Raw genomic sequence first — 25,263 nt, forward strand, 5'->3', positions numbered from 1 at the left:
ACATGATTTCAAATTGAACTGGATGTATGTAAACACCACGAAATCCGTGGCCAATTCCTCTTTCCTTAATAATTCAACGATTCTCGAGGCATCAAGCTTTCCTCTTTGAGCAAGTAGATCCATCAGTAATACGTTCGTAATCAACAATATGTATATATCTTGCTTCTACCTATGCAGGATAAGCTTGGACGCGTAGTTCTCCTGTCGAGGTAGCTATGATGCTGCGTACTAAAGAGTTCTGGGACGAGAAAAATTGCTAGATGGATCATATTAACCTCTTCTCCATGCACTCAGGATTTGGGACCAGGTTCAAACTTAATGTTTGTTAAGAGCGCGGTTGAGGTCGTAGTTGAACCCAAAGTAGGATCCCTGCTCAAATTCGCGAGAAGGATTAGGGGTGCTGCTGCCTCATTGGTACCCAGATAGGAAAGGGAAAAAGAACCCGGGCCTTAGAAGACCCCCCGAGAGAAAAGAGAGGGGGCGAAGACCCCAGAGATCAAGAAGAAAGCCCAACAGACAGCTTAGAGGACACCGGCGCAGAGCAGAGCACTGAAAGACCCAGTTGTAAAATGCCCATGTATAATCCACACGATAAGAACATCGAGCCTGCAAACTATTCCAATTACACTATTTCTCAAAGCCCCCCGTCCAACCATTGTGTCAACGACATGGCAAATAGACATGAATTGTCTTTATCTCCGAGCCTGGCGTCGACTTTAAAAGTCCACATACCGCTCTTCAAAAACATTGCAGGAATCTGAAAATCTAGCAACATGTCACTGCGGCCGCTACTGGGTAGGTAATCAATTTGAATACCATTAGAATCGCGAATAAGAAAGTGAGCTGCATCGTTGATGGAAACAGTCTTTAAAGGCATTGTAAGGGACCTTGGTTCCATGTAGCTACCATCTGGGTAGACAACAGAGGCGCTCACAGAGAGCGTCGCATCGACGAGGCCCTTATCAAAGAGTCCTCGTTCCTTCATTTTGGATCCAGATAGACGACCGCGCAGGTAGACGAAAAAGACGCGGTCGCTGTAGGATGTCAGGACGTCATTATTCAGAGGCGGATATTAAGGGGGATCTTACGCGATAATAGGCGTTGGGGCAACCTCAAGGAACTCGACGTTCAATAGCTGGTCTTCCTTTGGCACGATATCGTATGTAGCATCGTTGTGGCCGGGAATTTTGTCTTCCTGGACCATAACGTCCACGCCGACGAGAGGCTTTTGCTGTACGGGTTTGGCGATGCTCTGAATGACTAGTACGGCGACACAAAGACAGAGCCAGTGTGTAATATTCGACTTCATCATCTACCGGGTGGTATAGTTGACATTGAAAATGGCTTTTGCTGCGAGAAGGGGAAAGTGTTCAGGCAGCGATGAACAAGTGCTGGCTTTATGTTAAATGACTGCCTAGTACTCCGTAGGTTGAGTAGCTTCCGGTCGAGACCTGGGTGTCCTAAGGTATTAGGAACTGCACGGGCCTACGCCTGGAGCGAGGAGGTCGCTTAGCTAGATATGGAATCCGCGCAACAGTAAGGTATCCATTTGATTAGTGGATTCTGCCTATCGTGCATAGCCCTTTGGTCGAGGGAGCGAGTATTGCCCTTTGCAAGTAATAGACTAAGGGCAAAAAGTACAATAATCGTGATAATTACACATTTCTTTACCTCGATTTCCCTTTCCCCGCCAAGGTTTCGGGGACGAGCCTTCCCGAGCCATCCGGAATTCCGGATGGTCTGGCCGCTAGGGTGTGTGGTCCGCGCCACGCGGCGCAGGAACATGAGCGAATTCGGTTAGAGATCTCGCTAACAGCAAGTAAAATTTGGTACCCTGTATACCTCAATGCTACGACAAGTCTTGGCAAGGCTCTAAGTAGGTGCCCAGAAATTGATAAAATTAACTCTTTCTCGTACGTACAAGCACGTAGATAATGATTGTAGCCTTTTTATATTGCCTCCTGAGTTGGGTTTCCAAACTATAGCCTACTAGGTAGCCCACTAGGCTGGCTATAGATTCGGATTTTGGTCTAGTAGTTGTAGCCGTCATATCACCTTTCAAGTTGGCGGCGGGCTCATCATACGCGAGGATGTGTAAAGATTCAGATTTTGGTCTAGTGATTGTAAGTTTCTGTTCAAGGGGTTTAGGGTAGACATAATAAATACTTACCACATCGCCATATCTCCAGAGGTGCCACTCCCGACTTCTTTTGCACTTGGGTGATTCAATAGCACCATGCATATGAAGTATCTCTACCTTTGGGGCTTCTTCGCCGTTCCAGGCCTGGCAGATGACATCAACTTCTCTGCCGCTGCCCAGTCCATATCTGCTGCGCTGGCCGATCCCACGTTTGTGCCTTATACAAAGCCTGACCAGAGAATTGAAGAGTTCATCGCCCTCGGTGATTCGTATACCGCTGGTACAGGCTGCAACGGTAACGATGAAATTATGGGGGGGGGAAGCCGTACGCGGGAAGCGAGCCTATCCCATGCAAATGTCTCAGGACGAGGACAATTGGGATTTTGTCAACAACGGGGATGAGACTCTTCCTCGTTTCAGCTTCCACGCCTATACTGGCGACACATCACAAGAGCTGGTTGTCAAGCAATTGCAGCAGGGTGCTTATGAAGATAAGCCGGATCGACCACGCGGCCAGCCATTCGGCAAACCGCAGCTTGCTGTGTTGACTATTGGAGGCAATGACGCAGGGCTATCAAAGTAATTCTCTCCATTTGTTGCTCTACACAATGTAAAGCTCCTTACTGATGCCTGAATAATAGAATCTTGAACGACTGCATTTACAGAGCGTGGTTTCCAGAAGACTGCCAGACCACGCTCAATACCCTCCAGCAGGATATTGACAACGGAAATCTTCGTGATAAAGTCAACTACGCGATGTATCAAGTAGCACATGCAGGGCGGGAGGCCGGCGGCGCGAGCCCGCGGGAAAGCTTCCAAGTGTTTGTTCTCGAGTATCTCACCTTCTTCGACGACGCCCTGGATCCCATATGCAACGATTATACCTGGGCATATTTTCCATCATGGATGACCGACCAGCCACCCCTCACCCAGGAGCTCCGTCAAAAGCTTAATGATATGACCCGCAAGGTTAACGCGGTCATCAAAGCGGCAGCTCAAGATCTTCAGAGAATGGGCGTCATATATGTGGAAGGTCTCCAAGATGCTTACAACGGCCACCGCTTCTGCGAACCCGGGGCCACCAAAGAGCAGACGGAATACACTGTGTGGTTCTGGTCGCAATACAGCCATTTTGACACGCCCTCTGAAGGCCCCGGCGACCCCAATGCGGCTGCGGTGACGGGTTACGTTGACCCCGCCCAGGAACTGCTGGATTTTGTCTTCCCCGGCCAGAACAAGTCTATCCCTACAACACAGACCGTCGACACCTCGCCGCCGTGGGAATGGGATGGCGCTGAAAAGTACGCTGACTTCGACTCGCTGCTGAGCGCTATTAGCGCCGCCGCTGAGGATGACGTCGAGGCCACCATAAGACCACCATTCCCGGTACTCCGTTCGTTCCATCCTAAGGGCACGGCATATGCAGAGCACGCTACGGCGCTGTTTGCCGCCATAGCGGATAACAGAGCAGCGATTGCAACTGGCGGCGAAGGGCAGCAGATCGCTATTGCGTCGTATATTAACCCCCTAGGAGACCCGTCTTCGTGGGAACGAATCCTCGCATACGACACCAAGAAGGTCAGCGTACTGGTTGCTAATGTTTTGAACGGTCCAGATTATGTGGTCGATACAGCCTGGAAATCGGTGATTGATCAAGCTGCCAGTCAAGGCAAAAAGATTCTTGGCTATGTTCGGACTGGCTACCTTGGCGTAAGTCAACAGCAATTTACAACTCGACTAGGCTCGCATGACCTCGCAGACTGGGCTTCGCAAATTGAACAAGATGTTGACAAGTGGTTCGAGCTATATGGCACCAGTCTTGGCGGTATCTTTTTTGATGAAGGCTGGCCGGAATGCGGTCCCAACAACATTTACGCAGATCTATACGCATACATCAATAATTATACGAAGCGGAAACACCCCGGCGTATATACAGTCCTCAATCCGGGCTCACCAATCGCTCAATGCTTTGAAGACACTATGGATACGCTGTTGACATTCGAGAGCAGCTATGAGACTTATATAAACTCGTTTGTATCTAATGATTGGACGCCAAAGGATCCGCGAAAGATATGGCACATCATCTACAAGGTACCACAGAATCAGATTGCAAGTGTTGCCGCCCTTGCGTCGAGCCGCAATGCAGGGTTGCTAGAAATTACCAATGATGATCAACCCAATCCCTACGATAATCTGCCCGACGAGGCTTACATGCAAGCAGTCATCGGGGCCGTACCGGGTGGTACGCTTCTCATTGATGGTCCGGTTAAAGTTACCAACTCCTACGTTGCTGGTCTGCCGAGTGATGTGGTTGTCTCTTCTACCGACTATAGCGCTGTCACCCTCATTTGGTCATCAGTTGCGGATGCTCTTGGCTATGCGGTGTACAAAGACGGTGTACAGGTCCTAGAACTGCCACCTTCATTGACCCAAGCTACCGTTGGCATGCTCGAGCCAGGAACATCTGGTATTATCTTCGAGGTACGGTCGATCTTATCGTCAAACAGTATAGGTAGCCAGCGGACGATCACAGCGAGCACGAAAAGCCTCCCGGAAGAGGGTACTATCGCCAATGTGCGCTTTGAACAGAATGGTGATACCGTGACCTACAAAGCCGATATTTTGGTCCCATACGCATTTGTGCGACTTTTCATCGGCATCAAACAGCCCAGTTATGGCGGAGTCCATGGGTGGCCAATTCAGGTGCCAGGCGTGGACGCTCAAGGTGTCGCGTGGCATGAGGTTGTCAACTACCTTGTTGAAGGGAACGACTTTTACTCCGGCCTTTACAAATACAGTGGCGCTTGGGACGATACTAGCAAAGCCAATGCGGATTGGACCTGGACCTCTATCGGAGAAGCGACTCAGTCTCAGGATGGTTACACGTATACTTGGAGCGTCCCGCTCGCTGGTACTGACGCTGTAGCCAGTGAGTATGTGATACAGGGTCAAGGGTATGCCCCAATCAAGAATATATTCAAAGGGACCCTTTATTCCTATAGGGATTTGTGAAAGACCGGGAAGGAAGTTATCTCAATGCATGGAGTCGCTATTGGAATTGCAACAGTAATGGGACTAGTCAATAGTTCTACCATTTGACCATGGATGACGGAAGAGTACCTACCGTACGATATGGATGCAATTCATGATTCGGAAGCGAGACCGGCGGGCGGTGGATCCGGGTAGCTTGTCCATTGGCTGATGCCGGCTGTCTTTTGCTCTTTCTCTCTTTCTCTCTCCTCTTAACTTCAATCAATACTTTTCATTTCGATACCTTACACTGCAGTATTCGATGACAGTCATAAGGTCTGTCTGGACGAATCCGACATCCTATATCGACATTGTGCGCTTTCAATTCGTTAGGGAAATGATATCCTCGAGTCGGATAAGCAGGCAGGCAGTAAGGCGTCAGTCAGGTTTACCCGCGTCCGTGGAAAGTCCCCGTGGGACAGAAGTACGATGGCTTCCGTAACTTAATCTTTTTTTTTTTTTTTGGCAATTCAACAGTTTTTTTTTTTCTGACAGTCGGTCAGTCTGCATGGGCAGGTTGATCGCCATTGGTTGGGTGTCCATAGCAGTGAATTCAAATTGTATCGACCTCAAGAGCCTAGGTAGGTAGGTACTATGTACGGAGCAGCGAGGATGTGAACGGTCTTCGGGGGTTATGGTGGTGAAGGCCGAAAGGATTGGTCATACAATCGATTATTATTCACTCACAGACAGAACTAGGGTGTTTTTCTAGGCAGAAAGAACCAAGACCCGACTGACTGACCCCCCCCATCGATGTATCGACTAACTGACTGTTATAGGGGCCTCCCCCAGGAGACTCGATCTTGACATCCCGAGTCGACTAGTAAATAGGTTTACCTTGTAGAGCAGCACCATTGAAGTAAGAGAAATTGAATCCTTTATATTTGAGTATCCCCATTCAATGGATTGCAACAGTTCTCGACTTCACTTTGTAGTAGTGGTGGTGAAATAATGATTAGGGAGGAACTGGCGACCAGAGACCGAGGGAGTAGGTTTTCTTTTAATCTCAACGCTCCACCAAGAACAACATCCGGGCCTGGGGACTTTCTTTTTCCTTCTCTCTCTCCTCCTTCCTCGATCGCTCTCTCACTCTCACTCTTGCTCTCACTCTTACTCTCTCACTTTCTCTCTCTCCTCTTCTCGTCCTCCTCCTTCCTCCCCTCTCTTTCTCCCTCCTCCTCTTCCCGCCCGCGTGTCTTTTTTTCCCCCCCTTCCACGACGGTCATTTCTCCCCGAGTCGTGAAAATCGTGTCGCCTGCCGGTCCTTGCAGAGACACGTTTTTTTTTTTACCCTTTTCCTTCCCTTCTCCCCTTTCTCCGACCCGTCCGTGGTTCTTTCCCACAACCCCCCCCCCCCTCTCCACCACTTACCACCCCCCTACTGCCCGCTCCGTTGTCGTGAGAGGCAGTGACCGACCCAACAACACCTTGAGCGATGGCCGCCGTATCAGCTCCCACTCCTAAGCTGGATCGCTACATTGTTATCCACGTCGCAACCACCTGCGATGAACATGGCGTCTACGTCACTAAGGATTCCGCCGAGGTGATTGAGTTGGGGTGGATCTTGTTGGATACCAAAACCTGCGAGGAGGTACGCATGAATCTTATTTGATTTTATCTCATCTCGCTCGAGTCTTTCTCGTCCAATTCCAGCCTTCTCGTTGCTGCGCCCCTCTTCGTTGGATTCCTCTCACTCTGATAACCCTTGCTCGATCGCTGCGTTGCTGCACCGTCCCTCAACCAACCCACTCCTACCGGTCTTTACTCGGACAAAACTAGTCTCCAATTCAACCATCATGTTTGCTGACTCGGCGTCTCCATTAGTTGCACCATGAGAGCGTACTCGTCAAGCCTGTCAACACCCCCATCACGCCTCTCTGTAGTAAGTCTACCCAATCAACTTCAGCCTTGTCCGCCAATTCCTCCTCCCCGTCAGCCTCGATTCCTTTCCCTTTCCCTTTCCCTGCCCTCTCGGATACATCGGTTCGTTGGTTCAATGGCTGACGTTTCTCGACAGCGAGCCTGACAACTTTAACATGGGAGCATGTTCGCTCCGCAGGTACATTCCGCGATGCTATCAGCCGCTTCGACGCCTTTGCCCAGGAACACCTTGTCAACAAGAATCTCGAATTCGCCTTCGTGACATTGGACTCGTGGGATCTCCGTGTTCAGCTGCCTCGTGAGGCCCGTGACAAGGCCGTCGTGCTCCCCGCATACCTCCAACACTCGCGGACGTTCGACCTCCGGACCGAGTATCAGCGATGGCAGACTCACCACCCGGAGTCTCTGCCCTTCGGCCCCAGCTCTCTCTCCAACATCTGCGCCGCTCTCGAAGTCGAACCCGTGCAGTCCTCCGCCCCCATCAAGCATAACCTCCCATTCCACTTGCAGACTTTGGCCCCCGCATCGCCGCGGAGAGCTATGGAAGAAGCCATTACGCTGGCCCGGGTGCTCCGTGGCCTGATCCGGAAGTCTCAGCCTCCGCACGAACATCCCGAGATCTTGACTCGCCCTATGGACGCCAGGGCCGATGTCCGGGCGTTTTTGACCGAGCGCAGCAAGGTGCTCCACCTGAGCGGTCTACCCCACGATACTACGCAGTCGGAGCTGGAGAGTTGGTTTACCCAGTTCGGTGGACGTCCTATCGCTTTCTGGACTCTCCGCACTCCTGACCAGCACAAGCCCACCGGCACTGGATTTGCGGTCTTCTCGTCTCACGAAGAGGTAAGAATGGGAATTACGCACATGTCACACCGCTTGTCTAATCATCATTCCCCAGGCCGCTGAAAGTCTGTGCATGAACGGTCGTGCTCTCAACGAAAAAGCCATTGAGGTCTCTCCTTCCTCCAGCCGCGTTCTCGACCGTGCTGCTGAAATCCTGACGCCCTTCCCCCCCTCGAAGAACCGCCCCCGTCCTGGCGACTGGACCTGCCCTTCATGCGGTTTCTCCAACTTCCAGCGCCGCACCGCCTGTTTCCGCTGCTCCTTCCCCGCCATGGCCGCTGCCCCTGATCCGATGGGCTACGGTTACGGCTACGCTCCCCCTTCCATGATGCCTCCTCACATGGGCCACGGGGGTCACGGCATGGGCCACTCCCGCGGTATGGGCGGCAATGGTGGTGTGGTTCCATTCCGTGCTGGTGACTGGAAATGTGGATCCGAGGGTTGTGGTTACCACAACTTTGCTAAGAACATCAACTGTCTCCGTTGCGGTGCGCCTCGGTCTGGCGCTGCTGTCGTCGCCGACTCGGCTTTCCCCTCCCCAATGGACCCTCCCACTGGCTTCGGCATGGGTCCTAACTCCATGACGAGCACCCCCGCTCCCGGAGGCTTCACTGGATCGGCCGGTGGCTTCGGTGGCTTCAGCCAGCAGTTTGGTGCTCCCCCGAACAACTATGCCCTGCCCTCAGGCTTAAACAGCACCCCCAGCGGCTACGCTCCCATGGGCCAGATGAATGCCGGCTACGGTTCCTCGAACACCTCCCACTCCGCGGCTTCATTTTCTAACCCCGCCGCTCAGGCCGCTTTCACCGGTGCGGATCATACCACTTCCACGAGCGCGTCCAACGGCGCGTTCTATGGCAATGACGGTGCGAGCGACCCCTTTGCCTTTCTCTCCACCGGTCTTGGAGGATTGACTGTGGGCGAGGATGGCCACTCTCGTCGCAACGGAGCTGGTGCCAACAAGTCCCCGGCTTAAACGGCCCGGAGGCATTCATTTGTCATTTTCTTTTCTACGGTTGTTCCTCACGTTTTTTGTCCATATGAAGGTCTGGAATATGTTGGTATATGTGACGGTTGATATTCGTTGATGCGCATTTGTATAAGGAATTCTGCAGTTCTGGTGCATTCGGTTGGGAGGAGCAGGCCGGTAGCGTGTCGTCGTTTCAACGGGTTTGATCCTTTTTGTTTCGCCTGGTCTCGTTGCAGACCTTATCACAGACATTTTTTTCGGTATGTCTTACTATTTGCGCCATTGAAAGCGATGTTTGAGGATATAGAAGCCGGTCCTGGTAGGGTTGACGCTTCTGTCCACGGGAGTTTGCTGCGTCTTCATCGGCCGGGAGGCATTATATTTACCCCCCCAGAGATTCTCCGACGCTTTGGAATTCACGTGTGAAATCCGCTGGCACTTCGTGCGATTGTTTATTTCTGCTATGGGAAAACCTTCCGAGGTAGGCTTCGCCGGAGGTGGTGGCCGACTGGATGTGGATTGTGCTCGAGCATGGCATTGCATTCTAGATTTTGTCTTTCTTATTGGTTTTCCGCATTCATCTGCGCTCTTCGACAAGCGGGTTCATTGGAGAAACACAGGTATTGAATCACACGGGTTGGGATACAATGGAACGGACTCTCTTGGGGGTGTTGGGGTTGGGGTATTCCTTTTGAGCCAGCAAAATCTTCATTCAACCAGCGAAGGTCGATTGGGAGTCGTGACGTGCGACCAGAATGTTCTGAATGTCCATAATTGTCTTGTCATTTTATTGTTCTCTACATATTGATGATTTAAAAGTCTGCTCGATCGTTCGATTATCTGTGGTGACCTGTAGTACAGTGACCTGCAGTCTAGCGAGTCAGTAGGAATGATTCCAGGTCATGAAACTTATAAAAGATTGTTGTCACGAACATTGAGGGCTGCTGTGTTGATGCCGGCTCAGGCAACGGAGGTAAGCGTCATAGTCCGGCTAGCCGCGCGCCTAGCGCTTGGGAGCTCTGAAGGCAGCGGCGGGACTCGCGTCCACCTCCATCTGTCATCGCCCAGGCCGGAGACCCTCAGCCAGCTCTTTACGACCCCAGACCACTAATTGCATCTTTTCACGATTCGTTTTTCTCCTTCTCCTCCATTATATCCGATAATCTTGCCTCCAGTGCTTGTTGCCCATCATGTCTGGCTACGATCGAGCTCTTTCAGGTAAGCCAGATCCGACCGAACCTAGCTTAGCTGAAGCTCCTACATCATCGACCCGAGGGGACTAGGAGCAAGTGAAGATGGATTGCTAATTAATAACAGTATTCAGGTATGGCGATTATGATACTACTTCCCAGAACCGTGTTTAACGATCGTCATCAGCCCCGACGGGCACGTCTTCCAGGTGGAATATGCCATGGAAGCTGTTAAGAGAGGTACGTACCTCCATCTCCTCCCCTCAGCCATTTCCTACGGCCAACACCTCAACCTCATCCTTCCGACATCCCCCCCCCCCAACGGGCCCCTGTCTTTCACTCCGTACAGCATACTAACGCATGTTACCCAAACCGGACAGGTACCTGCGCCGTCGGCGTAAAAGGCAAGGACGTGGTTGTGCTCGGCTGCGAGAAGCGGTCGGCTCTCAAGCTCCAAGACACGCGGATCACCCCATCGAAGATCGCTATGGTCGATAACCACGCCGTGCTGGCGTTCGCCGGCCTGAACGCCGACGCCCGGATTCTGATCGACAAGGCCCGTCTGGAGGCCCAATCGCACCGCTTGACCGTCGAGGACCCCGTCACCATCGAATACATCACCAAGTACATCGCCGGGGTGCAGCAGCGGTACACGCAGAGTGGAGGTGTGCGGCCCTTCGGCATCAGTACGTTGGTGGTGGGCTTCGATCCCAACGACCGCACGCCGCGGCTGTACCAGACGGAGCCGTCGGGAATCTATTCGGCCTGGTATGTTTTTCTTTCTTTCTCTTTTCTTCTTGGTTTGCGTGGTGAACCGGCCATGGATGAGAAGGAAGTCAAACGGTCTTGGCTAATTATGTCCTGATGGATACAGGAAAGCCAACGCCATCGGCCGCTCCAGCAAGACCGTCCGCGAGTTCCTCGAACGCAACCACCAGGATGACATGGACCGCGAACAGACCATCCAGCTCACCATCAAGTCCCTGCTGGAGGTGGTGCAGACGGGCGCCAAGAACATCGAGGTCGCCATCATGGCGCCCGGCCAGGCGATCGAGATGCTGCCGGACGACCAGATCGAGGCGTACGTCAAGAGCATAGAGACGGAGAAGCAGGAGGAGGCCGCCAAGAAGAAGACGGCCCGCGGCGGGACTACGACGGCGGCGATCCTCACTCGCCCTGGCGGTGGTGAGACCGGCGAGTCGTCTTGATTTGGGAGAAATCTAGATGAGAGAAGAATGAAAGACAATAACAATAGTGGTTTTACTTTATCCCCTCAGCGCTGTGCTATGTTCGAACCAATGAAATACTGTGTCATGAAAGGTCGATTGTTTCTTCCGGTAGTGTAGTCTATAAGGTTGGAAGGAAGTATAAACAAGACGAGAGAAGTATACACCCCACCCTCAACACCAATTCGAATTAAGATAAACAAAAAAAGAACGAAAAGAAATGTAGCATGAAATCGTAAATCTTCGTAAAAAAAGAAACCCCTGCTTTGCCTTGGGCCCAGACAGGCAGAAGCGAAATCTACTTCTAACCCAACCGATCCGAGATATCCTTGAAATTGAAGATAGATTTCTCCTGGTGCCCACGAACCCGATCATCCTTGAGCATTCTACGTGAAGCATTATGCGTTAGCTTAAATCCAATCAAGCTTTTTTTGTTTGGGTTGCTTCAGTCTTCCACCAATCCCCCTTCCCCCCTTTCCCCTCCATCTCATTTCCGACTGGAGTGGGGCCCAAAAAAAGCCACCTGCCCTCCTAAGGAAAGGAAGGAAAGGGGAAAAAAGAAAGGGAGATTATAGGGTGGAGGGAAGACTGAACAAGTGACAGCACGGAATAAGAGAAGGAAAATCATACCTCGAATCCACCCGCGCATCCTCGCCTTCCACGTGTAGCGTCGGCGTCGGCGTCACGGCCTCGATCACGAAGTGGTTGTCGCAGTGGGGACAGTATTCGTCACTGGGTTGCGAGGATATTCGTTAGAGTTACGTGTTTTCTTTTTTTTTTTTCCACACCCGGTGATTTATGAAAGGACAGACATACCTCTCGTCGAATTCGGCGGTGTCCTTGCGGAAGCATTTTTTGCATTTTTTGCAGGCGAAGACCTGTTTTCCCCCAGTTGTTGTTAGTGTTTGGTTGGGTAGGGGGTTGAGGAGTGAGTGTTCGTGGTGGTGGTGTGGGATTGGGGCGTGCTTTGTGCTTTGTGCTTTGTTTTGGGTACGAGGGATTGAGGGGACGTAGGGTGTAAGGTGTAGTGTGTGTATGTATCGTCAACGGTGTAGAGGTGAACACCAGGCGAGGAGGGGCTGTATGTACCATCTCACTGGCTTTCTGGAGGGGATGTCTTTCGGTCTCTTGGTGGCATTCGGCGCAATCGAACCATTTCTTGCCTGTTGATTTCCCATGGTTCCTTAGTTTCAGAGTCGGAATGAAGCAATGAGGGTGAGGCAGCGAGATGATCGGGGCTTACAGCAAGGGGATCGGATTGCCACTTGAGCGTTGAGGACGTGTTTGCTATAGTCGGTCGAGAGATGAGGTTATTACTTGCGGTTGCGGGCTGCGGGCTGCGGGCCTGCGGGCTGCTTCCTTACCACATGGTTGTTCTGATTGTCGATGACCCGGTGAGGGCTGTCTGGGCTTTGAAGTTGGAGTTGTGGAGGTGTTGCTGAAATGCTAAGTAAAGGACTGTTCTATTTCTATATTGGATCGTGCCGGTTGGAACTGGAGCTGAGGCGGAATAATGAAGCCGAATGTAGAAGACGCGGAGGGGGCAGAGAAGGGAGGCTAAAAATAAAAAAAGAAGCCAATAAATGACGGATCCAAACCGCCGGCTGTCATTCCGCCTGCCCGCCATTCTTCCTCTACTTACTATGGACTAGGCATTCGTCTCAACTTCAACTACTGTACTTCCTTCTTCGAACTTCACTCGACGCGACTCTACTCTACCCCGAGCTCTTGTTTGTGGTTCACTGTGCACTACTGGAGACTACACCCTAGTCTTGCAGTGTCGAGTCCTCATCTCCTTTCCCTTCCTCTTCTTTGTCGATCCACCCGAGGTATTCGTTCTATTTGGTTGCCTCGAGTCGTTGTCTTCCGTTGTGCTTCTCCCCTCCCCTCCCCCCCACTCTCTCGAACTCTCCCTCCTTCCTCTGCTTCTCTCCTCCCCTCCATTCCTTCACCATCAATTTAATTTCCTCCGAGATACACACTCTCTCATATACTCTTTTCCGCCGAATTGTCTGTGGCGAGTCACAACCACACGTCTGGGTTTTGTTCTCATCCTTCCTCGAATCCCCCCCCTCCTCCTCTTTCCCCCCTGCTGTTCCTCCGCACTTCCTCCACTCCCTTCCGCCTGGAGCTCCGCCACAATCGTCACAGAGTCAATCGCCCTCCCCTGCCACCTCTATTATCCTATCCATTACCGGTCTACGAATTCTACTGCGCCCTCGCCTGGTCACCTCCAGATAGCATTATATCGCCTACCGCGATTGGCTGCCTATGAACTATACTCTCCCCCAGATTTTGTGTCGGATCGGTTGTCATGGAGGGAAACAGTCAGAAGAAGGACGGCACGGATAATGCCCACATTGTATGTCCCAGATACAGAGTTTCCAGCGGGGACCCAAGCTAAACTCTCCAAATCTTAATAGAGACCCGTATCCTCTCTGCTTTCGCATTTCGAGAACTTGTCGCATCGCCGAGCTCCGTCCGCCGCAACGAATGGTACACGCGACACCCCTTCCTTCCTAAGGACACTTGAACCGGGCGACGACGTCCGCTCGTCTTCGCGAGCCTCCCTCGATCTGTCTCGGTCACATACGCCATGGGATTCCACACCCGAGTTGAACAGAAGTCACGGGTCTTTGCACGGCAATGGCATCCCCCCGCGACCCGGACGCACCCCCGGGGTCTCCCCTGGGCGGCGGCAGGATAGGCCGATGTCTCTGAGCCTGCGTTCGTCGCCGCAGCTCCCTCCAACCTTGACAGTTGACTCTCCCCGATCTCCTCCACGGGGATTCGGACCGCTGGGTGAGCATGAAGATCATGTACAGCTCCCCCGCAGTCCTCTCAACGCGTCCAGGGAGTCGTTGCCTACAATCCCGCAGGGAGGCCGTCCGACAACCCCGGTCACGTCGCGCTTTCCTACAGAACCAAAGGTAGGGAGCCTCTCTCCGGGGCCTACGGGCTCCATGACCAGTGGCCGCGACAGCCCGCAGGACCACCATGGGAAGAGCGCATCCCTGCCACCTCCGGTGAACCGGGTGGACAAGCCCAAGATTCCCGTCAAACCGGCTGCATTGTCCCATCACGATGGTGGCGGTGGCTCACTCACGACTCCGCAGCCTGAGCGTGCGCCCGTGGACGATCGCATCTCGCCATTCAGCACCCCACCAAGTAGCCCTGAGAAAGACTCCCCGAAGCAGAATCCGGCTACTTCCAGCGGCATACAGCTTGCGCGCTCCCCCTCTCGCCGGTCACCCTCGCAGCCGCCAGCAGAACCCCCGCGTTATCGCTTTGAAGAACGAACCTCTACACCCCAGCCTCCTCTGTTCCGCGAGCCTTCATTCACACAACGGCACTCGGTTCCGGAACCTCCGCGCGAAACTAGACCATTATCAGTGCAGATTCCTCCAAGACCGTCGCTTCCAGCAGAACCTCTGTCAGCCGTGCCACTTTCTGCGAACCGGATACCGATGCATGACGGTTTCTCAGAACGTCCGGGACTGCCTCCACGGCAGCCGTCGATCGCGCGAAGAGGTGGTCCGTCACCCTCACGATTGTCCATTCAACGAGAAAGTTCGGTGCATTCAATCCCACCGCCGACGCCACAACGGGAATCGCGGTACTTGGACAGCCCGGCATTCTCCATGCCGCCTCCGACGCCTAACCGGGAATCGCGGCAATTGCGTCGGGACGAACTCCCCACTCCAACAACGGTCCAACGCCATCCGTCTATCGCTCGAGAGAACAGACCGGGGCCACCCCCGGCTGTCCCGGAAAGACCAGTGGTGGAGCGCCCTGTTGCAGACCGGCCTGTGGTGGAGCGGCAGTCAGTGCGTGTCCATAGTGAGGATGAACAGAACCTGGACAGCGTTCCCGTCGCGCGTAATGACTATCCGGACGCTTCGACTGCCAACAGACGCCCGCCACTTCTCAAGTCCGGCCCAATGGAAATCAACACACGGTATGACACACGACTCATGGATGTGTGTGGAAAGCACGTGTGCACCACCGGGTATATCACGCGAGTGTGGGATCTCACAACGGGCGAGCAACTCATGAGTCTCAGTCATGGGGAAACGGTCAAAAGCTTGTCGCTGGCCTTCAAGCCCGGTGTTGGACTGGAAGATGAAGGCCAGCGCGTATGGCTGGGTACGAATTCCGGTGAGTTACATGAGGTGGACATTGCAACCGGGTCTATCGTAGCATCGCGCTCGTATCCTTCAAGGAAAGAAGTCGTCAAGATTCTTCGTCACAAGAAGGAGATGTGGACCCTTGATGATGAGGGCCGGCTACTGGTTTGGCCACCGGATGAGAACGGCACTCCCAACCTTCAATACAGCTACCACAACCCTTACGATCGGGTTGCCCGCGGACATACTTTCTCCATGGTGGTGGGCGATAAGCTCTGGCTGGCTGCGGGTAAGGAGGTACATGTGTACCGGCCCAATGCGCGGGATGATATTTCGTTCAAAGTACTCAGCAGGCCGCTGGGCGCGCATCATACTGGCGATGTCACGTCTGGCGCATATACTACTCGAGACGGCGGCCTTGTCTATCTGGGTCATTCGGATGGCAAGGTGACAGTCTATTCTGCTAAAGACTACGCGTGTCTCGCCGTCGTGAACGTCAGTGTCTATAAGATCAACTGCCTGGGGATAGTAGGGGACTATCTGTGGGCAGCGTACAAAACCGGCATGATCTACGTCTACGATACGAGCACGAATCCCTGGACAGTTAAGAAGGACTGGCGTGCCCACGACAGCCCCGTGAGCGGGTTCTTGTTGGATTCGAGCAGTGTGTGGACGATGAACCGCCTCCAGGTGACTTCACTGGGTGACGATAATTGCATTCGTTTGTGGGATGGTATGTTGGAGGATGATTGGTTAGGTAAGTTGCGATTCGGGGAGTTGTTAACGGCCTTCATTGACCCGAGTATAGAAACCCGGATGCAAACCAGAGACGTCGAGTTTTGCAACTTTCGTGAGATCCATGCTGCAGTTATCACCTGGAATGCTGGTGCTTCGACACCTGGCAGTGTGCGGACGTCATCGTTCATCCAAGATGCCATTCACCCTGAGAATCCCCCGGAGATTATCGTCTTTGGTTTCCAGGAGCTGGTGGATCTGGAGAACAAGAAGATCACAGCTAGTATGTGCATTTCATCCTCGATTAGATTTCAATATGTTGTCTTGGCAGTACTGATTAAATTACAGAGAGCCTTCTTCTGGGCAGCAAGAAGAAAGACAGCGGGGACAAGGAACACATGAGTCGACAGTATCGGGTGTGGATGGAACATCTGACACGGTGCATCAACGATTGCATGCCACTGGAGGAATCGTATGTGCTGTTGCATAGTGCGAACATGATCGGACTCTTCACGTGTGTGTTCGTCAAACACAAGGAGCGGCAGAGAATCACGGATATCAGTGCATCTGAGATCAAGCGGGGTATGGGAGGGTTGCATGGCAACAAGGTAAGCCATTTCTGGACCTGCATCTAGGAGTATGACTAACGATGTAGGGTGCTCTTCTTTTCCGATTTACGCTGGACGACAGCTCCATCTGCTTGGTGAATTGCCATTTGGCAGCCGGCCAGACGCAGACAGCCCACCGTAACAACGACATAGCGGCGATCCTCGAGGCAGAGTCGCTTCCCGCCGAGCCTAGCCTCGCTGCACGCGCAAACCGCTACGTGAGTGGTGGTGACGGATCGATGATCATGGACCATGAGATCTGCATTCTTAATGGTGATCTGAACTACCGCATTGACGCTATTCCACGTAATGTGATCATCGACGCGGTCCGCAGCAACAACCTCACGAAGCTCCTCGAGCGCGACCAGCTGCTGGCTTCGCGGCGCAAGAACCCTGGCTTCCGCCTTCGGTCCTTCAACGAGTCCCCCATTACCTTCGCCCCGACGTACAAGTACGACGTCGGCACAGACGAGTACGACTCAAGTGACAAGAAGCGTGCCCCAGCCTGGTGCGATCGGGTTCTGTACCGCGGCCTCGGCCGGGTTCGACAGCTCGAGTACCGTCGTCACGAGGTGCGGGCGTCCGACCATCGGCCCGTCAGCGCCGCTTTCAAATTCCGCATCAAGACCGTGTTGCCGGCGGAGCGGGAGGCCGTCTGGGAAGTCTGCCAGCAGGAGTTCTCTCGCGAGAAACGTCGACTGGCCTCCGAGGCGAGGTAGGATTGGTCCACCCCGTATTTTGTGGTGTCATGACTAACGCATGCTTCAACAGTATCGAATATCTCATCACCGTCCTGGGCACCGAACCACAACAAGCTCGGTCTCTGATCATGGGTAACGGGAATTAGACTTAGGTTCCTTTGGGGTGTTATCTGAGTTCATCGGGGAGGTTTAACTTCAGATCCTGCCCTCCGCGACCCAGCGCAGCACTACAACAAGGCATAGCGTTACACCGCCGAAGTGTGTATATGACTAATGATTCACGATAGACATGTATTTATCATGATAGGAGAAAGAGGGGGTCTCTTAGATGGAGCTATGGTATGGTCGATGTGGAAGGGATACTTAATTAATATTGGGAGTGCCAGGGATGGTTGGGTGTTAGCCAAGGAAAGATACAGAGAAGGGTGGATGGGATGTATATACTATTACTATTTATTTATTGTTGATCTTTTTCTTCTTTTGTGAGGGCAGAGGAGTTGGTCCACACATAGACAAAGATGGGCTATGGAGTATTCAACTTGTCTATTCTATTGTCGACTGCATCGTTGACTAGAAGGTCAATCTCACAGCCTGAGCTCTTCAGTCTTGAGTTCCTAAGTTGATAGCTCATGTGAGCGGAGCTTAGTCCAATATACTCCGCTGCGATAATTCTGTATACTCTCATTGAGTCTGATATCATCGCTGCTGCAATGCATTACTTCATTTACAGTCAACTCATCAAGCCTCCGATCTTCAACTGAGCAACTGGGCTCGCAGCATCTCAGGAGATCGGACTAGGTTGAGGACAGACCTGAATCATGGAAGATATACCATGGGTAAAGAAAGCTAATTCAGCCACGGTGTAATTGACGATCAGACTCCGGAGGATATCAGAGTCGGAGAAACCCCCAGGACTTAGCATCTTAGTCTTCCGACAATAGTCCACAGCATCTGCTCCTGGAGACAGCTCCCAGCCAACAACTACAACAGCTTCAGCAACCACCACCAACAACAATAACCCCATGGCCAGCCAAGCACAGCAACACCAAGCCGACAACATCGTGTCCATTGCGAACCGCATCATGGCGCTAGCCCAGCGACACGCAGTCACCGCGAAGGAGGGCGGGGATACCATCACCGCGCGGGCAGCCCTGAGCGCTGCGTGCGAGGAACTGGCCGTGTCCACCACGGCCCCGGAGGTGTGGCTGTCGCAGACGGCGGCGTCGTCGCACACGGCCGCCGCGCTGGCGATCCTGCTGGAGACGGACATCATCACGCGGCTGTGCGAGACGGCCGAGCCGGTGCCTGCTTCGACCCTTCTCAAGGGCGTTGGCGACGACGCCACCCCTGCGCTGTTTCGTGAGTTGACACCGGTCCTTGACCATTCCCCACTAACAGAATCTACAGGCTGCGCCCTGAGACAATGCGCCGCCAGCCGTCTCCTGAACGAGCCTGTCCCCGGCCATTTCCAGCGCAACCCGCGCACCAAGCTTCTGCATGATCCCTACATCCGGGACTGGGTTCATTACCTGTCAGTCTCCTGGTCGAGGTTCGTGGTATACTAGCCCGGGAGTTTCTAATGTACCAGAATGGAACAGGGTGGACGATGGTCTGCGCTGCGCATCGTGGTTATCGCGGTATGCCGCGCAGAACAAGTACCACATCCCAGACGAGCGCCACCGAAGCGCCTTCGAACTGGCCTTTGACAGTAAGCTTCGCCAACTCCACACCTTGCATAACCTTTCAAGCGACTGGCTAAGCAACGACTAACCCTGCCACAAAACCCAGCAAACACCCCCTGCTACGACTACTACCACCAAACCGACCCGCGGCGCGGCCAGCGCTTCGACACCGCAATGGAGGGCTACTTCCGCCTGAACGCGCCCACGCCCCTCGAAGAGATCATCGACCTCCGCGCCCTCTGCCCGGAAGATGCGCTGGTCGTCGACGTCGGCGGCGGTCGCGGCCATCACTCCCTGCGTCTGGCGCAGAGATACCCGCGCATGCGCTTCATCGTGCAGGACTACGCGGACAAAGCCCCGAGCAGCACGTCCAGCATCGCTCCCGACCCCCGACTCCGTGAGCGGGTGAGCTGGACCAAGCATGATTTCTTCGGTGAGCAGCCCGTCCGTGGGGCGGCGGTGTATCTGCTCAGCCATATCCTGATGGATCATCCTGATCGGTGGGTTTTCCTGGTAATCTTCTTCTTGGGATATGGGATTGTGCTAAGGTACTGGGTTGGTACAGGGAGAGCCAGAAGATCCTGGCGCATCTGGCTGAGGCCATGGACGCCCGCTCGACCCTGCTGGTGGACGACTTCTTCGACCCCGGGGATGGGCGGTTCGGCTCGCCGCAGGGGAATTGTTTGGCGTTGCATCTGATCGCGTGCCGGGGGACCGCGTTCCGGACGGTGGAGCAGTGGATGGCGCTGTTTGCGCGGGTGCCGATGTTGAGCGTGGGGGAGTGTCGGGTGCTTGAGCATGGGCGGGTGGTGATGAGGGTGTCCAGGGTCGAAGAAGTATACTCTTGGGGAAATGACTGAGACAAGGATGAGGAGTTGGTCATGTTGATTGGTGATTAATGCTGCATATGCTCATGATACTGAGTATTTGAAAGGCAAGTCAAGGTCCAGCTAGAACTATTCCGAATTCATGGCACCTCCTTGCCTTATGGCCTGCGGATAGCTCTTGCATCGGTTCCACTCCCACTGAGGGACAGGGAAGCACCGGGGCTATGGATGCTTAGAGTATATTGGCAGTTGTTTCACCAGTGCTTTCCGTATACTCCCGTCTCCGACAAGAGCAATCCCCGGAAGTCAAGTCATGCCGTCATCGTCCCGGGAAAGCGGGCCTCCCCACTGCACCCCCGCATCAGCCCTATGACTTTTACATCAGCCCTACGAACATACCTCCCCGTACTCGTATAAAACAGCTTCTCTTCTGACGTAGCCACGCGCAACCCCCAATTCATCCCTCCTCCTGCACAGAACCCAGTCCACCCATCCACCCAACCACTGCCAAACATCCCCCATCCCACACCAAATTCCCAACCACAGCCCCTCCCCTCTCACCTCTAACCACCCTGACGAACAAAAATGACCACCAGCCCCCTCGCCTACCGCACCGCCCAAGCCATCGGCTTCACCGGCGCCGCCTGGCTATCCGGTGCGTTCATCCCAATCCCATCCACCCATCCATTCTTCCCCCATCCACCCCGATGAACCAACCCATGCCGATGGACTAACGAATCCAACAAAGGCACCATCGCCTCCCAGAGCCTAATCACCATCCCCGCCTTGCTAGCACGCGACCCGGCCCTGGACCCGGCCCCGGACTCAACCCACCAGACAACAGCCCTGGAGATCTGGAAACAAATCTCCACCGCCAGCACAGCCCAAACCGCACCGGTCGCCGCGGGCACGGCCGCCGCGTTCGTTTATCTCGCTTGGACGGTGGCGCGGGCCGTCGAGCCGCCGCAGCTGCTGCAGTTCCTCAGTAGCAGCAGTAGTAGTCGCTATGCCAGTCCGGGGCGGTGGTATGCGGCGGCGGCGGTGTTGACGGTGGGGGTGGTGCCGTACACGGCGGTGGTAATGCGGAGGACGGATTGGCAGATTCTGCGGGTGGTGGAGGATGGGGAAGGGGAGGCGGAGGGGGAAAAGACCAGCGGGTTGCTGAAGCGGTGGGCGGTGCTGAATGCGGTGCGGAGTCTGTTGCCGCTTGTTGGCGGGCTGTGCGGGTTTGCGGCCGCGGTGATTTGATTGTACTGTACGATACTAGTTACATGATGGTGTAGATGGTGTAGATGGTGTTGGGGATAGTGCTTAATCTTGATTCATGGATTTCCGGCAAGATACTCAATTCTGGATTGCGAGAATGGAAAGACAAAAGCTTCAACTCTTCTTCTACTTCTACATTAGGCAATCCCTCGCAGTAAAAAGAAAAACATCAGAGCAGTATCTTTCAAGGTTCCCACAAGCAGCTGCCCGCATCTAATACCGTCGCCAGGTAGAAAGCAACAATCAGCAACAAATCCAACACCCGCAACTCCAACCAACCCTACTTCTTACCCACCTGCGCAGCCCGTTCAGCACCCCTCTCCCCAGCAGCGTCCACCCGAAAGATCCCCCCCACCGATTCACCAAACCTCAACGCGGCGTGATCCTCCCCCCTCCTAAGCCTCCGCACGACGTGCGGACACGTCGAAAAGTGCCGTGGGAGATCCGGGACCCGGAACGCGCGATCCACCCCCTTGCTACCTGGGGACGCCGCATTCCAGGCATAGGAGTACTTCGGCCGCTTTCTCGGGTGGCGCTTGATCTTGTCGCGGAATGTCTCCCAGTACCTCGTGCACCCGTAGCAGTACACCCCCGGCTCGGCGATGCGGGCGTGCGGGTCCCAGCACAGAAACGCCACGGTCGACCGCAGCCGCGCATGGCACGTGTCGAGCCGCAGCCAATATGTCCATTCCTGGAGTGCGGATCCGATCTCGCGACTACTACTGCCGAACCGGCGCCGCCAGTGCTGTCGAAACAGGCGTCCAGCTTGCGTCACGTCAATCAGCCGGTCGGAACTGTATTGGCCTTCGAGAAGATCAACACAAGAGACGACCGGGAGATCCCACCGGTCTTCCGGCAAACCGTAACAGACAGACACATCATGGAGGGTGGCGACGCGGTATCGACTATGTCTCAGAACGCACTGCGAACACACCCGCGAGAGAGTGGGGATATATAGAAAGGGGGACCTCGAGAATCTGCACGAGGCTCGCAGCGGGAGTGGTGTGACTTTTACTCGTTAGGTTCTGTGCTCGTGATGTTGGAGTACAGATTTAGTCTCTTTGCATGGACACCGGCCCTCAAGCAAGCACTTATCGAGGGTGAATCGAAGAATGCAAAGCAAATCTCCTTCCGAGAAGGCACGAGCAAGCGAATCACTCATTCCTCGTCGAATCTAAAATGGACCATTTATCACAAGCAGCGGCCACATCCCACGCCGTCACCCCGTCCTTGTTCTCTCGAGTCGGATCCAGCCCCAGCTCCACCAGCAACGCGAAAAGATTCCCCTCGTCGTCGTACGGCACATCAATCGGGTCATCTTTGCGGCGCGCAACTACATGCAGTAAGGTATCCCCGTTGCCGTTCACCGCATGGATATCATGCTCCGCGAACATACGCCGCAATTCAGACTCCTCCGGCGGAGACGCGGTATACTCATCCATATGGTACACCCGCAGCTGGTTGACGTAGGCAAAGATGGGCGTGTTGCCTTGATTGTCGCGGGCTTCGCGACTGCAGCCCTTGTCAAGAAACAGCTGATACAGCGCCAAACACGCCGGGTACAGGTCTTTGTCCTTTTCATCAGAACCCGTGGAAATGGCGCGTTCTTCTATGTCCTTAGCGGTGCATTGCATCAGGACCGGGGCTATCAAGTGCGGGGCGGTTCTGCCGTCCGGGAAGGGCTCCGTTGCGTTTGCTCCCGCCGCCCCGAGGCGTTCCAGGTTCCATTTGAACCGCAGAGAAGGCATGGCATCCTCGTCCACTGAGCGATCGATGGACTCGGCGAGTGCTACATGCAGCGGGCTTACTCCATGTGTGTTATGCGCGACCGTCGAGGCTCCTCTGGCAAGAAGCTCCTCGACGACCTCGCGCAAATTGTTCAGCACGGCATAGTGCAGGGCCGTGGAGCCGGGATTGTCGGCGACGTGGATGTTCGCCCCAGCCCGGATGAGCGCGAGTGCGGTGTGTTCACGGTCATCCTCATGGAGGCCTGCATTCTTGCTTTTCCCGCGTTGTTCGCAGGCTCGCAATAGCGGCGTCTAACCCTGGGCAGCTCTTCTTTCGAGGTCGTGGCCTGCGGCAATGATGGGTGTCACGAGTCCGTGCCGGGTACAGATCTCGTGCAGTGCAGATGTCCCTTTCTCCAGGGCCTGATGCGAATCCGCGCCATGAGCAAGCAGAACAGCCATGAGTTCTTCACTCTTCCCCGATGCTTCTATGAGCGGGGTTTCAGTTCGCTCTCCCCGGTGTTCATGCTTCGATGTATACACGACATTCGGGTCGACACCCGCCTTCAGAAGCAGCTTTACCGCAGAGACACTCCCTGCTTGTATCGCGCAAGCTATTGCCGGTGGGTTCCCAACGGATGGGTCCGCCCCGTGGTCTAGTAGTCTTTGAATGACCGATAGGTCCCGATTAGCGCGGAGAGCGGCCTGAAGTGGCAGACCTTCATTCAACATCTGCTTCATACCTGAGCAGGACATCAAGCCCCTCATCATACCACAAGCTGAGGAAACGGGCGCAGTTCTCTTCTTCGTCAAATTCTATTTGATAAGGCGTTTTGTCTTTGTGCAAGAGCCCGGTGTCGGCGCCTGCCTCCAGCAGTATGCTCAGCGCCCGGGGATGCCACCAAGACCTGCCGGCAGCAAGTTTGCGCATCGCACGGGAACAGTCAATCTGGAGTTTGGGCCCCGCTTAAGTCGGAGTCCCAGTCAAGACCGACTGTATATCTCGTCTAAGAGAAATCTCCCAATCAGCAATCCTATACCCTGCATGGCAATCATACCTGCAAAGAGAATATAGAAAACCTGCGAGTGAGGAACAAACTCCCAGTGCTCAACTAGAGTAAACATTCAGAAATCCGGATCAATCCCTCTCGTACAACAGACCAACGGACTCCGTCTCCCCGAGAACCCTAAGCAAGCAAGCAAGCAAGCAAGCAAATAACACCGATCAACCAAAGAACATACGAGCATGACCCAAAAAAAAGGAAAAAAGAAAAAACACTACAACTCCAACAATGCCCTGTATATCATCGATTCAAAAACTCCATCAGGAGCAATTTCCATTCAAATTATCTCACCGAGCCCAAAAATCTCAGTTCTCCCTCTCACTATACGGCGGCGGCGGCGTCCCCGCCAACTCCCTCTCCCCATCTGGCACCGCAGCCCCGAGCCCCCCAGCCGACTCACCCGTCAACTGCCTCGCGCGGCGCACCGAGCGCTCGAACGCGCCCGCCCCATTCAGCTGATCGTAGATCCAGCCCTGGGCGGTGGTCCGGGTGAAGGCGACGCCGAGGACGCGGCCGCAGAAGGTAGAGATGGACAGCCAGGAGCGGACGTCGGGGAGGTCGGTGGTGAGGATGGGGGCGGCCATGACCAGGCGGGCGAGGTGGGAGTCGAAGGGCCGGGAGCTGGGGCTGGTCAGGCGGGCGTTGTTGTAGAGCACGTGCAGGAGGAGGATCTTGTCGATGTCGTGGATGTCGACCGCGCCGAGGTCGGTGTCGCCGGGGGCGGGGCGGGGGAGGCCATGGAAGGTTGAATCGTGGTGGTCCATTGGGCTTCAGCTGTTTGATTAAGTCGGGTTGCGATGTACAAGTCCGATCTCTCCAGCTGAAAAATGTACTGTTCTGCACGTATCAAACGGTGATGTTGACACCCGCCCTCAAATGCCAACCATCGAGCTGATTTATATACCACATCCCAGCCGAGACCCCCCGAACGCAACAAAGACCCTCAATTCCGCCGTCTCATTGAGTCCCCAAAGTCAACCGGGAAGCCCCAGCTCACCACAATCAACCCACTCCCACAAAGATAACCCATACAAAGGACCCCGATCTCGTAGTCGAAACCCTCCAGCCCTAACTACCCCCACCCCGATCCTATAAAACCACCAACCACCACCTGGTAACCAATGACCCAACCCCAACCCCAACCCCAAACCAACCCACTGGACACCCCACCCCAAACCCTAACCCCGAGACACCGCAAGCATGCCCCCCCTAAAGCTCCTCGCGCACCCCAACCGCAGCCGAACCC

The 25,263-nt window shown here is 54.2% G+C and overlaps 11 protein-coding genes across 11 annotated transcripts; 7 read left to right on the plus strand and 4 right to left on the minus strand.

Moving 5' to 3' along the window:
* Positions 1 to 634: 634 nt before the first annotated feature.
* Positions 635 to 1,309, minus strand: BO95DRAFT_372408 (uncharacterized protein; the record flags this gene model as incomplete). Its single annotated transcript, XM_025582999.1, has 2 exons — positions 635 to 1,034; positions 1,089 to 1,309. 2 exons carry the CDS (start codon positions 1,307 to 1,309, stop codon positions 635 to 637), a joined length of 621 nt encoding a protein of 206 aa, XP_025438317.1.
* Positions 1,310 to 2,236: 927 nt separating this feature from the next.
* Positions 2,237 to 5,977, plus strand: BO95DRAFT_467545 (uncharacterized protein; the record flags this gene model as incomplete). The annotated part of the gene is made up of 4 exons (XM_025589300.1): positions 2,237 to 2,420; positions 2,482 to 2,719; positions 2,782 to 5,073; positions 5,950 to 5,977. 4 exons carry the CDS (start codon positions 2,237 to 2,239, stop codon positions 5,975 to 5,977), a joined length of 2,742 nt encoding a protein of 913 aa, XP_025438318.1.
* Positions 5,978 to 6,605: 628 nt separating this feature from the next.
* Positions 6,606 to 9,222, plus strand: BO95DRAFT_505965 (putative RNA binding protein (Arp); the record flags this gene model as incomplete). Its single annotated transcript, XM_025591181.1, has 4 exons — positions 6,606 to 6,761; positions 6,995 to 7,052; positions 7,188 to 7,894; positions 7,950 to 9,222. 4 exons carry the CDS (start codon positions 6,606 to 6,608, stop codon positions 8,868 to 8,870), a joined length of 1,842 nt encoding a protein of 613 aa, XP_025438319.1. The 3' UTR covers positions 8,871 to 9,222.
* A 710-nt stretch (positions 9,223 to 9,932) lies between these two features.
* On the plus strand, positions 9,933 to 11,368 carry pre6 (proteasome core particle subunit alpha 4). Its single transcript, XM_025587439.1, has 5 exons — positions 9,933 to 10,082; positions 10,182 to 10,188; positions 10,242 to 10,294; positions 10,435 to 10,822; positions 10,929 to 11,368. The coding sequence occupies exons 1-5, from the start codon at positions 10,055 to 10,057 to the stop codon at positions 11,260 to 11,262; spliced, it is 810 nt and encodes a 269-aa protein (XP_025438320.1). The 5' UTR covers positions 9,933 to 10,054; the 3' UTR covers positions 11,263 to 11,368.
* A 79-nt stretch (positions 11,369 to 11,447) lies between these two features.
* On the minus strand, positions 11,448 to 12,829 carry BO95DRAFT_446663 (CHY zinc finger protein). Its single transcript, XM_025587440.1, has 6 exons — positions 12,645 to 12,829; positions 12,524 to 12,567; positions 12,370 to 12,443; positions 12,097 to 12,158; positions 11,911 to 12,012; positions 11,448 to 11,666 (listed from the first exon to the last, which is right to left on the minus strand). The coding sequence occupies exons 1-6, from the start codon at positions 12,647 to 12,649 to the stop codon at positions 11,585 to 11,587; spliced, it is 369 nt and encodes a 122-aa protein (XP_025438321.1). The 5' UTR covers positions 12,650 to 12,829; the 3' UTR covers positions 11,448 to 11,584.
* Positions 12,830 to 13,594: 765 nt separating this feature from the next.
* BO95DRAFT_372439 (putative inositol polyphosphate phosphatase) lies at positions 13,595 to 17,597 on the plus strand (the record flags this gene model as incomplete). The annotated part of the gene is made up of 6 exons (XM_025583001.1): positions 13,595 to 13,642; positions 13,704 to 16,164; positions 16,216 to 16,425; positions 16,491 to 16,750; positions 16,798 to 17,465; positions 17,522 to 17,597. 6 exons carry the CDS (start codon positions 13,595 to 13,597, stop codon positions 17,595 to 17,597), a joined length of 3,723 nt encoding a protein of 1,240 aa, XP_025438322.1.
* On the plus strand, positions 17,598 to 18,001 carry BO95DRAFT_257902 (uncharacterized protein). Its single transcript, XM_025581487.1, has one exon. The coding sequence runs from the start codon at positions 17,725 to 17,727 to the stop codon at positions 17,935 to 17,937; it is 213 nt and encodes a 70-aa protein (XP_025438323.1). The 5' UTR covers positions 17,598 to 17,724; the 3' UTR covers positions 17,938 to 18,001.
* An 898-nt stretch (positions 18,002 to 18,899) lies between these two features.
* BO95DRAFT_328756 (S-adenosyl-L-methionine-dependent methyltransferase) lies at positions 18,900 to 19,634 on the plus strand (the record flags this gene model as incomplete). The annotated part of the gene is made up of 3 exons (XM_025581886.1): positions 18,900 to 18,982; positions 19,050 to 19,159; positions 19,240 to 19,634. Coding segments are annotated over 3 exons (588 nt in total), but the record flags the coding sequence as incomplete, so codon positions are not given.
* An 809-nt stretch (positions 19,635 to 20,443) lies between these two features.
* On the plus strand, positions 20,444 to 21,208 carry BO95DRAFT_422068 (DUF1772 domain-containing protein; the record flags this gene model as incomplete). Its single annotated transcript, XM_025584585.1, has 2 exons — positions 20,444 to 20,615; positions 20,709 to 21,208. The coding sequence occupies exons 1-2, from the start codon at positions 20,546 to 20,548 to the stop codon at positions 21,206 to 21,208; spliced, it is 570 nt and encodes a 189-aa protein (XP_025438325.1). The 5' UTR covers positions 20,444 to 20,545.
* A 298-nt stretch (positions 21,209 to 21,506) lies between these two features.
* On the minus strand, positions 21,507 to 23,884 carry BO95DRAFT_517712 (ankyrin repeat domain-containing protein; the record flags this gene model as incomplete). The annotated part of the gene is made up of 4 exons (XM_025591918.1): positions 21,507 to 22,234; positions 22,422 to 23,216; positions 23,271 to 23,617; positions 23,697 to 23,884. 4 exons carry the CDS (start codon positions 23,882 to 23,884, stop codon positions 21,507 to 21,509), a joined length of 2,058 nt encoding a protein of 685 aa, XP_025438326.1.
* A 438-nt stretch (positions 23,885 to 24,322) lies between these two features.
* On the minus strand, positions 24,323 to 24,781 carry BO95DRAFT_467553 (uncharacterized protein; the record flags this gene model as incomplete). Its single annotated transcript, XM_025589301.1, has 1 exon — positions 24,323 to 24,781. One exon carries the CDS (start codon positions 24,779 to 24,781, stop codon positions 24,323 to 24,325), a length of 459 nt encoding a protein of 152 aa, XP_025438327.1.
* Positions 24,782 to 25,263: the final 482 nt, after the last annotated feature.

Source organism: Aspergillus brunneoviolaceus (genome assembly GCF_003184695.1).
Source record: "Aspergillus brunneoviolaceus CBS 621.78 unplaced genomic scaffold BO95scaffold_74, whole genome shotgun sequence".
NCBI classification, from domain to species: domain Eukaryota; kingdom Fungi; phylum Ascomycota; class Eurotiomycetes; order Eurotiales; family Aspergillaceae; genus Aspergillus; species Aspergillus brunneoviolaceus.